The sequence below is a fragment of the Physeter macrocephalus genome, chromosome 20 (assembly GCF_002837175.3).
Source record: "Physeter macrocephalus isolate SW-GA chromosome 20, ASM283717v5, whole genome shotgun sequence".
Lineage (NCBI taxonomy): Eukaryota > Metazoa > Chordata > Mammalia > Artiodactyla > Physeteridae > Physeter > Physeter macrocephalus.
Window position 1 is genome coordinate 6147506 of NC_041233.1, and position 12197 is coordinate 6159702.

The 12197-nt window shown below is 37.1% G+C and overlaps 1 protein-coding gene across 1 annotated transcript in view; it reads right to left on the bottom strand.

Moving 5' to 3' along the window:
• The window catches only part of LYST (lysosomal trafficking regulator), a 166695-nt gene that overhangs the window by 62825 nt on the left and 91673 nt on the right, over positions 1-12197 (bottom strand). Inside the window, exons 28-30 of the mRNA XM_055080822.1 lie at positions 7292-7483; positions 5194-5372; positions 3283-3489 (exon numbers count right to left, since the gene is read on the bottom strand). Coding sequence (XP_054936797.1) covers positions 3283-3489; positions 5194-5372; positions 7292-7483 — 578 coding nt within the window. The remainder of the gene's footprint in view (positions 1-3282; positions 3490-5193; positions 5373-7291; positions 7484-12197) is intronic.

Consider the following 12197-nt stretch of genomic DNA (forward strand, 5'->3'; position numbering starts at 1 on the left):
TAATGCAACATTTTAAATTAGTCAGGAGACAGCTGCTACCTGACCAAAAGAGAAAAATGAACAGATGCTCTGCAAGTAAAAGGCCTGAAGAGTTGGCAAATAAAGAGAAATGGTAAATGACTAGAATACTTTCATATGTGTGTCTTAAAGGCAATGTTCTTGATAGAACTCTAAAAATATTTCAGTTTAGTATTCAGTGACATTTTAAAATCATCTTGAAAAACTAGCAGAAATGTTTTTATTCATTCTGAATATCCAAAGAAACACATGATTTTTCTAGACACTGAAGTTGTTTCTAATATCTCATTTTAACATCCTCTGATCAATCATTTATTGGCTGCAGTTCCTGGGACTAGAAAAGGTGTTATTGGAGACACACACACACAGTCTTGTTTTCAGCTCTCAGAAAACTGATTTAAGGAATCGAATCTATTAAACACAAATCCTAAGAAAATAATAAAATGTTAAAATGTGTAAAAATAAAATTTTCAATGAAGTTTCAAGAAGGAAGAGTTCTGAGTGGACTAAAGAAAGGAAGGAAGGGGCTTCCCTGGTGGCGCAGTGGTTGAGAGTCCTCCTGCCAATGCAGGGGACACGGGTTCGTGCCCCGGTTGGGGAAGATCCCACATGCAGCAGAGCGGCTGGGCCCGTGAGCCATGGCCGCTGAGCCTGCGCGTCTGGAGCCTGTGCTCCGCAACGGGAGAGGCCACAACAGTGAGAGGCCCTCATACCGCAAAAAAAAAAAAAAAAAAAAAGAAAGGAGGGAAGGCCTTGAAGGTGGTACCACGTGATTTGGGTACATGCCTAAATGGACAGAACGGGCATATAGACAGACAAAGGGGAGGAGAGACGGAGTGGTGTGCTGAGAAAGCCCTCGCACAGAAATGAAGGCCCAACACAGCCAAAAAATAAATAAATTAATTAATTTTTTAAAAAAAGACTGAGGATGAACTTCATAACTGATGAATCAGGCTGCTACCATCTCAAAGAGCAGAGCAACCAGACATTCTCTGCCTCCTGCCATGATGTAATGGAAAATGCAAAGCACTTCTACTATAAAGTATTCTTTTAAAAAACCAAGCACAAAGGCAAATATGAAGTCAAGAACTGGAATCTAGTCAAGCCTCTAGATCTAGAGCCACAAGGATGCAATCAGCCAAATCCAGAATGTGGGAAATTCTACAGAACAAATGACCAATGTCACCAACAAATACATGACATTATAAAAAAAAAAAAAAAAAAAAGGTTGGGGAGGATAATTGCCAGGATTAAAAAGAGGTAGCACACATCAAACAAACGCAGTGTAAGGGCTTGTTTGGGTCCAGAATCAAGAGGACTATTTAAAAAAATATAAGAAAATTGGGAAAATTGAAACACTGGCTATTAGATGATAATAAGGAATTATTGTTACAATCACAGAGAGTGATAAGTTAAAACAAAGTCCTATCAGTCTGAGATACATACTGAAGTATTTACAGGTAAAATGATTTGATATCTGACATTTGTTTCAAAATACTACAAAGAAAAATTAAAGCTGCGTAATGTCATGTGGGGTTCTTTTTCTGATTTCTCCCAACTTTTAGGTATGCTTGAATGTTGCCATAATAAACCTTAAAAAAATTATCAGAGTTTTTTGGTCTTGAGGTGGGGAGGAGGTTTTTCTAGTGATTCAAGCATAAGGGGTGAAAGTGTAAACTAGGATGGGTGGGCAGACTATGGAGAAAGGCAGGACTAGACAAATAACTGGCCTTGGTAATAAAATGGATTCAAGAGAGCAGAAAGTCAACTGGAGTTCCAATGTTTCAAGCCGAAAGCAGTGAGGATACCACCAAGAGAAACAGAGCGGTAGAGGTGGGAGGCTGGTAGGAGAGGACTGGGACATCAGGCCTGGGTTCAGAGGGGCGGCAGCTTTGCTAAGTATAAAGCGATGAAAGAACATCTCTTTGAATCCTCCGTAGAAGGAAACTATGGGCTAGGTGTGCTTCTGCCTTGGGAAGGGAAGACAATGCCCTTAGTGCACCTGAGAGTCTCAATACTGGAAAGCGCACCTAAAAGTATCACTTCAAATCTATAACCTTTTGGTTCTTAGTACGATAAATCTGAGTTTCCCAGGGATATAAAAGGGATACCTGTCCTTTCTTAAATATCATCTAATACTTTATTTATAGGGGTATAATTTGCATTCAATAAAGCATATAGACATTAAATGTCCATTTCTACGAGTTCTGACAACTGCATACGCCCATGTAACCACTACCCAAACTAAGATACAGCACATTTTTATCACCCCAGGCAGTTTCCTTATGCCCCTTTCCAATCAACTCCCCTTCTCACTGTCCCTCTCCTTACAGAGACAACTACTGCTTGAATTCTATGACCATATCGTAATTTTGCCTGTTCTTGGGCTTCATATGAATAGAATCACAGAATGTCTACTCTTTTGTGCTTGGCTGTCCCTTTCACCGACACAATGATTTTGAGCTTCAACCATATTGGTGGGTGTATCAGTAGTCTGTTCCTATTTATTGCTTGTATAGTAGTCTATTGTATAAATATATCACAACTTAGTTACACATTCTCCCACTGACAGACACTTGGGTTATTTCCGGTTTTTGGCTATTAGTAAAAAGGCTGCCATGGATATTCTTCTACTAGTCTTTTTATGGACATATGTTTTAATTTCTCTTAGGTAAATACCTAAAAATGGAATTTTAGGGTCACAGGTTAAGGGTATGTTTAATTTTATAAGAAACTGCTGAACAGCTGTCTAGAATGGTTGTACCATTTAAATTCTCCGTCTATCACTAGTTAAGTGACAGAATTTATAGACTTTAAAATTCTTTAAGTATTTTGATTTTATCATTCCAGATGATCAACAAATATTTTTTGTTTTAACTTACTGTAAATATTTTTGAAATATGTTATATGTACTGTTGTTCGAGCTATTCACTATAGATGTTTCATGGATAATATAATGCTTAAAAAAGTCTCCAAACAGTTCTTAAAGAAAACACTTCAAGATTTAGTAACAGACTACAAAGGGTCTTATAAGAACTCGGATACAGAACTTCTTAAACCCTGGAAAAAGAAATGGGGAATAAACAGAGAGGTCAAATTGACTCTGGTAAAGAGCATTTGAAGAAAGACCTCAGAAAATATTTATTTGGTAAGAAAACTAATTTATGGTGTTTGGCATGAAAATACAGTTTGATTTCAGTTCTTGTTTTGTACAGTTTTATATTTGACCCATAGTTTTTACTTATGAAGTACTGGGGTACTTACTTGCAGGGATGGGCTAAGACAGTCTCGTAGTATTTCCTGATGATTTGGTTCACGAACTATTTCAAAAATTTGCTTTCTCTCTTGTGAAGGGTGGGCTGGTGACAAAATATGCACGAGCAGTCTCCCAAGCTGCATTCGGAAGGTTTCCTTACAAGACCATAAGATTTTAGCCCACTGCTGTCTGGAACCACTGGCTTTACCTGAACTCTTAAATCAAAACAGGAATGAATTAGGATCAAACTTCTTAAGCAATAATATCCTAACCTCAACACAGTCCTAAAAATCACAGAACATGTTTTACTCTAGAATTTTTAAACAGTTGAAATTAGAAAGACATATACATCCATACAAATGGGGTTTAAAAGAGATGGATGTACACCAATGTTTACAGCAGCATTGTTCAAAATAGCCAAAAGGTAGAAACAATCCAAATACCCACTGATGGATGAGTGGATAAACAAAATGTGGTATATACACAGAATGGAATACTGTTCAGCCTTAAAAAGGAAGTTCTGACACATGCTTCAGTATGAATGAACTTAAAAACATTTTACTAAAATGAATCATGAAATAAGCCACATACAAAAAGGACAAATATTATATTAAATATTGTATGATAACTTATATGAGGTATCTAGAAAGTCAAAGTCATAGAGACAAAGTAGAAGAGCGGTTTATCGGGGCTGGGGGAGAGGCTAATGGGGAGTTACTATTTCATGGCTACAGAGTTTCAGTTTGGGATAACGGAGAAAGTTCTGGGGATGGATAGTGGTAATGGTTGCACAACAGTGTGAATGGACTTAAGGTCACTGATATGTATACTTAAATAGCAAAATTTATGTTATGTATATTTTACCACAATTTTTAAAAGGAGAGACAAAGAAGCTAAAGTCCTAAGCTGCTTAAAAAAATTACCTAGGGCTTGGAAATTTTAAAAGAAAAAAAAAAAGAACCATCAAAGGACAGTGGTAGATAAGCCTACATTGATTTTGCAATATAAAAGAGAAAGGATTCATAATAAAGACTTGAATTAGTATTAAAACATTGAGTATAACTGTCACAAATTAAGAACTGCATGTAAATTGACCATCAATATCCCCTAACAAATAACCAAATAAGTTGTTTCGATTGTGGTCCCACTAAGGCTAACCCAATCCTGATCAAATATCCTGCAACTGGTTTAAAAACTGGAATCAGTACATTTTAGAGTTTATTCTGAGTTTGGGAAATGGCTCTCCAATTACTCCTAGTCCTAAGGGCTCTGTGTGAATGATTCAGTTCTAAGTGGAACCTGCAGACAACAAAATCTAGTTTAGATTTAGAGATTGGCAGAATCATGATTTATGAGTTCTGCTAGAATTAGATTAGCCTTTGGTATCTACGGACTGTACTGACCAATTTGTTCCCTATGGTCAATTGCAAGTGGCCCACAGAACCCTCAGTGAGCTGATGATAAATGGAGCCTGACGCTTGTCAGTATTCTCTGTGTCACTTTGAAGGTGTTGGATATGCGTAAGGCAACATCTACACTTCATAATTATTCATAATAATAATAATTCTAGAGTAGGTGGCTATAAATAAAGTCCATTAAAAACAGGTTATTAGTTTAAACCTCATAGTAATCATCAAATTCCTACTCTTTTCTGATGCTGATCTTATTTACAAAATTACAACATTAGAAAATAGTTGTTGGGTTACAGACTTAAAAACAATGCTGCATGAAGTGAGTCCCCTTTTCGAAAGGGTAAATTAGCAATACATTTTACTCTGTTATTAACATTCAAGTTGTCTGAGTTTCAGAAAACACTGTGAAAGTGTAGGAATATGATTTTGAAAACATATAATACAGACACATAAAACCCCTGATCCTTTTCTGTGAATGAACATTTCCCATGTAATTAATTTACTTACAGTAGATACTTTGAAGCCTTCTACCAGATACGTGAACATTTCTTTCTGAAATGGATTGAAAGCAGAAGGCTGTTCATGATAAATATTTTCTTCAGAAATATCCGTCTGGGAAACTGAAGTCTTGCTTTGAGGTGCATTTTCTGGAGTACTCAAAATGTCAATAACGTCTGGATTAAACTCTTTGAATTAAAAGACGAATAAAAAATTAGTCAAATCAAGTAAAAAAATAGTCAAATTTGAATTAGTCAAATCACTAGCCATTACAAATGGTAATGATGCTGGCAAAAATATTCTATGTAATTTCTGATGCCGTTGTCACAATATAAATGTGTAGTAGGTGTATTAGATGTAGAAAATACAAAATACTAGAGAAAATGAATTCACCTAAAACAATGTAGAAATTTAAACATACGTAAGTCACGCAGTTCTAAATTAAAGGTTTATTTTACTAATGAAGATGAATTAAACTGCAAAATTACTAAAGTCATAAACGTTCTTGTACAAATTAAACATAAAGACCATGTGATATTTACATTAGACAGATGTGCAGACCTGTTTCACTGGACATGCTATCCCATCAAATGCCATGCATGTGATAAAAATGGTTCAATTTCACAGTTTACCCTGGAGGCTGGTTGCCCCCAAACATAAATTAGAAAAGTTAAAAAAAAAACAAACCCTGCGTGTCACTTGAACGTTTTTTAGAATTTTGACTTATCTATAGTGTTTTTGAGTATATTTCTTTGCATAGCTTTTTAGTGGTTGCTGTAGGTATTAAAGTTTATACATAAACATATAAATCATTTAGCCCCTGTAGAAACGCACATTGAAACCACAAGGCTATACCCCTATATTACCTATCAGAATGGCTGAAATTAAAAACAGTGAAACTCCTAATGCTGGTAAAGACGTGAAGAAAACTGGATCACTCACACATTGCTGGTAGGAATATAAAATTATACAGCCACTCTAGAAAAGTCTGGCAGTTTCTTAACAAGAACAAAACACACATCTACCGTACAATCTAGAAACTGCACTCTTGGACATTTATCCCAGAAAAGGAAAGCCCTACGTTTACACAAAAACTTTTACATAAATGTTTACAGCAGCTAGCTTTATTTGTAATAACCCCAAACTGAAAAACACCCAGATCAACTTTCAACAGGTAAATGACTAAACTGTGACATCTATGCTATGGACTTTTACTCACCAAAACCAAAAACGGAACAAACTATTGATATCTGCAACAATCAGGATGACTCTACAGAGAATTATGCTGAGTGAAAAAAGTCAATCCTACACAAGGCTGCGTACTGTATGATTCCATTTATTTAGCATCCTTGAAATGATGAAAATATAGAAATGGAGAACAGATTGATAGTTGCCAGGGATTGAGGAAGGGATGGGGGTGGTAGGAAGATGGGTGTGGTACTAAAAGACAACATATAGATTCTTGTGGTGATGGAAACGTTCTTTTTCTTGACTGTATCGATGTCAATATCCTGGTACTGATACTGGACTATAGTTTTGCAAGATCCATCGGGGGAAACTGGGTAAAGGGTACACAGGATCTCTGTAATATTTCCTAATAACTGCATGTGAACCTATGATTATCTCAAAGAAAAGTTTAAAAAATATATTGGAGGTGCTGTACTATTTTAAACTTCAATGGTCAGTCTAGGCCAGCATTTAACATATTAAAAAGTGGAATTTGGGCTTCCCTGGTGGCGCAGTGGTTGCGAGTCCGCCTGCCAATGCAGGGGACACGGGTTCGTGCCCCGGTCCGGGAGGATCCCACATGCCGCAGAGCGGCTGGGCCCGTGAGCCATGGCCGCTGAGCCTGTGCGTCCGGAGCCTGTGCTCCGCAACGGGAGAGGCCACAACAGTGAGAGGCCCGCGTACCAAAAAAAAAAAAAAAAAAAAAATGGAATTTTATTCAAGGCTATTAGTTCCAAATGAGAGATTCTTTTACTAGTGTGGATGCTAACAATGAAAGTATAATGCTGTTAAAAAATTTGAAACCTAGTCAGTTCTCTCTTAAATTATTTTCCTTTTAGTTCAATATCTGAGTAAGAACATATTTATTCTCTAGTCCTACCTTGATAAATAATCCTGTTAACTGCTAAAATGGTGAGCCGCTGCAGTCTCTGTGCAAGCTCTGTTTCGGTTGCCTGGACAGGATTCTCCTGGCTCATTCTCCGTTGCATCATCATATGAAGTTCATCACTTGCTACTGAACGCATTTTCATCAGAAGAGAGTCACTTTGAGCAAGGGGAAATTTTCGAGGACCTTCAAGTATACAAATGAAAACGTCAAATGCCAGAGTTAACAAGGACCAAAGAAACTATTTCTGCTATAACTTTTTGATTATCAGACCATGAAAAGAACCTTATTTAATTCAAAGGTAATTTACACAAAGGAAAGAGAGTGATTAAGAGAAAGTATGTTTTCCCTCTTTGAAGAAGTGCAACAGTACCTCTGATGTCAAAGTCCTAAACAAGAATGTTGAAGCTTGTGACATAGCTTAGTAGGGTGGATATCATTTGGCAAAATTTTAGCCCTCTGAAAAACTCGAACTGTTAGAAGCGTGTGTGTGTGTGTGTCTGTGTGTGTATATATATATATGTACACACACATACAGTTCAGAATGCTTTGACAAAATATTTTCAAATACTGTTTCACTTCCTTGTATTCCAAAATAATCAACAGATTTTTAAAGCACATCACATTTTAGCATGAACATTTCTATTTCTCGGTAATTAACATTGCTGAATTTTGTAAATTAGTTTTGAAAAGTGTATATAGTGACATAGTAGAAATCAGCCAAATAAAGTGAAGAGCTCAGATATTAAAGTGATTTGGAACATATGCATCACGTGGGATTCAATGCTCAAAAGCATTTTCCGAGAAATGTTTCCTCGGGTTAAAGAGGCAGGAATGGGGTTCCTGCATTGTTACTGCACCTGCTCCGAAAGGCACCACACAGGGAGCGGATCCAGGAGAAAAGGAGGGGACTGAGTCTTGATTTAATGGACTGAAGGAGAAGGGCATCGGAAGTTGACCACAGGAACAAAAATGACGTCTTGGTAGGTGCGGAATAACGAAATCCTTCATTGGAATCGAACCTTTTTTTAAATTATGAAAGCATATATATCAAAGTCCACAAATAGCCTCTATACACATTACTTACAATAGGTTTTAATGACTTGTCCTGCAAGATATGTAAATATTTTGATAGCATTTTAGATTGTCCAGTATTTTAGGTAATCAGTATTTTTTATCAGTTAATACATTTTGGTAGGTGGAGTCACCTTTGAGACAAAAATGAAGCAAATAAAGAGAAGAAAAATTCATATCTGGGATATATTCAAGAATATTATTATCAGATGATGTCCTTAGTTCAAGCAGATTCTTCCACATGTCTACATCTCTGACAGCTTTCATGCTGTATAAGAAGCTGATAATCACAATTCTGAGATACAGCAATACACCAAATAAGGAAATGTTAAGTCTTCTTCAGTTCTATGTACTTGAAAAAGTGGGAGGGTATCCCAGCAGTCAGGCTGTGAAGCTGCACTGAGCTGGTGTGGCCTCACATACTCTGCTTTCTAAGCCTCAGGTTCCTTATATGTAAGATGTGGATTAGAAAGTAAAATAGAGCCTACCTCAAAGGTAGATATTTGTCACTATCTGACACTATACTAAATATATTTGTTTACAGGCTTATTGACCATTTTCTCCAGTAAAATATAAGTTCCATGAGACCAGATGAAATCATAACTGATACATGGCTGATGCTCAATAAATATTTGATGGCTGAATGAATGGATAAAGAGGTTTGTTCTGTGGATTAAATAAAATAATGTACGTGAAACACAATGCCTGTCTCATACAAAGAATTAAAAGTTAATAGTTGGTATTGTTATTAATGGTTGAAATATAAAGGAAATTCATTGGTAGGTGAATTATATCAATAACACGATATATATATACACACACACACATATATGATTATTTATGACAGTTTAAATGTATGTGTAGCTCTTTAAGTAATACCCTAACACTTACTTCTTCCTTTGTGTATTAAGGTGATGTGTAAAGTTTTTATATTGATAAGCAGACAAGGGAAAAAATACATATGTAAGAAGGTACATTGCTATCCTGTTATAATAGCAAAAACAAACAAGTAAAAAAAAAAAAAACCTTTGTTTATTGATAATGGTTAGGGAAGAAGGTTGGGGAAGAAGATCATGGCAAATCTAACAGATTATTAGGCATTCATTAAATATAAGAATATTTATATTATATGGAAAAGTATACTATATTGAGTAGAAATGTAAATCAGTTTAACAAACAGAAGGTTGAGTGATACTAAATAGTGATGATACTATTCAAGCAGAATTCTGCCTCTCTCTCTTATACATATCTATGTATATAAAAAAAAAAGACACAGACACTAAGGAATCGGCGCTTTGTTCACTGGGTGGTAGGGAACCATTGGAGCTGTTGAGCAGAATGGTACACGAGTCAGGCTGTAAGAAGATTAAGCTGGCAATAAAATATTACCTAACGCCTCCAAGAGTATGAGAACTCACAATCTAGATGTGGCGAAAGTGCTGCTGAAGAAACGCTGGTCCCAGGCCATGGATATCCTGAGGTTCACAGCCTGAGTGAACCTGTCTGCCATCAAAAACTGTGGTGTGTGGCCACAAGAGGAGCTGTCCCTACAAGGCCTGCGGGAGGTGCAGCGGGTGGCGGCTGTGGGGTTGGCGACGCCAGCCGTCTCAGCAGTTTTCAGTAAACACTAAACAAGTCTATCCGGGAAAAAAACATCTCTCCAAACATCTGTCACTAACGAGAACAGCCGGTACGAAATCTTTGAAGAAACAGTTCATTATCGAAATGATGGAAATATAAATCCCTCTTAGTCACTTTAGTATCACGAACAAATGCACTTAGGTGAGTTTTTAATAACCACACTGCTCAGAAGCAGGGGAGCTTCAGCACTGTGTATGTTTTGCACCGACAGTGTACAAGGCCAACACACTTTGGACAATAATTTCTGACTAATACTGAACAAATAAAACACAGGCTTTGCCAAATACATGTGTAAAACAACATGGAAGGAAATACAAAGCAACAGTTTAACACACATAAAGTGGAGTTTTATAAACTGGATTCACAATGACAGAATTTAAACAAGGTAGTATTTAAAACAGGAAGAATTCTTGGGAGAGACCTGAGAGAGACATAAAGATACAACAGACCTGGAAGGAGTGGGTGTTGGGTAGGACACAAAGACATGGGTGCAGGGGCCTCACTCCAGCAGTCTCTAAGTCTAGGCCTCAGTGGATCTGCAACATGAGGAAGCTGGACTGGATGACTTTCAAGGTCTTCTATCAAGTTCAAAATCTTTAGGATTCTATAAGCCTCATGTGGCCTTATGGTAACTGCATTTACTTAGGTAGTGTGAAAAATATAAGCCCCAGTAGAAGAGGCTAGAGGAGTCGGGAACAAAAAGGAGGATGGTTTAGAGAAAGGACTAAAAGTCTATTATCCACTTTAAAATGACTCACACAAAGAAAAAATAAATAATACAAACATGGAGCTCTGCGGGGCTCTTAGGCTTAGTGTGATAAAAGCTCTAGTACATAAAAGAGAGAGATGACAGACTGTTAGAGAAATCACAGACCAAACAGAAAATAGCAAAAGGGCTGCTGTGTTAGCCCAGGCACAAGCTGATCATAAACTAAACAAGGGAACTAGGTAGAAAAGGGAAGAAACAGATATGAGAAAGAGAAACGTCATGAAAGAAGAAACAGCAGGCATTTGTGCAGGTAGTAAAGGTATACTTTCCTCTGTCAAAGAGGGTGAATTCCATCTAAGCAGTCTCTATCTAAGAAATCTTGCAAAGGGAAAATGGTCCCAAAGTCACCTTTTGGCACACAGGCAGTTGAGCACTACTGCCAGACTTGGTAAAAGATGGAATTCTACCTGGGACAAAAGAGGCACAACTGGGAGGGAAGCTCATGAGGAGAGATTATATTCAGATATTACATCAAGGAAGGATAAAGAAGATGTGGCACACATTTACCATGGAATACTACTCAGCCATAAAAAGAAACGAAATTGAGTTATTTGTAGTGAGGTGGATGGACCTAGAGTCTGTCATACAGAGTGAAGTAAGTCAGAAAGAGAAAAACAGATACTGTATGCTAACACATAAAAATGGAATCTAAAAAAAAAAAAAGTGGTTTTGAAGAACCTAGGGGCAGAACAGGAATAAAGATGCAGACAGAGAATGGACTTGAGGACACGGGGAGAGAGAAAGGTAAGCTGGGACGAAGTGAGAGAGTAGCACTGACATATACATACTACCAAATGTAAAATAGATCGCTAGTGGGAAGCAGCTGCATCGCACAGGGAGATCAGCTCTGTGCTTTGTGACCACCTAGAGGTGTGGGATGGGGGGATGGGATGGGGGGGTGGGAGGGAGACGCAAGAGGGAGGAGATATGAGGATATATGTATATGTATAGCTGATTCACTTTGTTATAAAGCAGAAACTAACACACCATTGTAAAGCAATTATACTCCAATAAACATGTTAAAAAATAATTAATTAATTAATTAATTAAGGAAGAATGTATAGGGAGATAAGTTTAGTTACGTGGATGCTTTACAAGTTTTATTTACATAAGCTTTCGTTTAGCATAATGTAAACATACTCCTGCGAAACAATGTATATTTGATAGCTTTTCTCTACAGATGAATGTTTCACATGGTTTTAAACTTCGGCATACCACCGACTACAATGAAGTAGTTTAACTCAGGTAGAAGAAAGATTTGGATTTAAAAGCCCTCAAGACTGTACGGGTGATTAAACTTCAAACAATTTTCCAAGTCCTCTGTTTCGAGAAATGTATGTGTGTGTGTGTGTGTGTGTGTGTGTGTGTGTGTGTGTGTGTGTGTGTGTGTGTGTGTGTGTGTGTGTGTATGTGCGC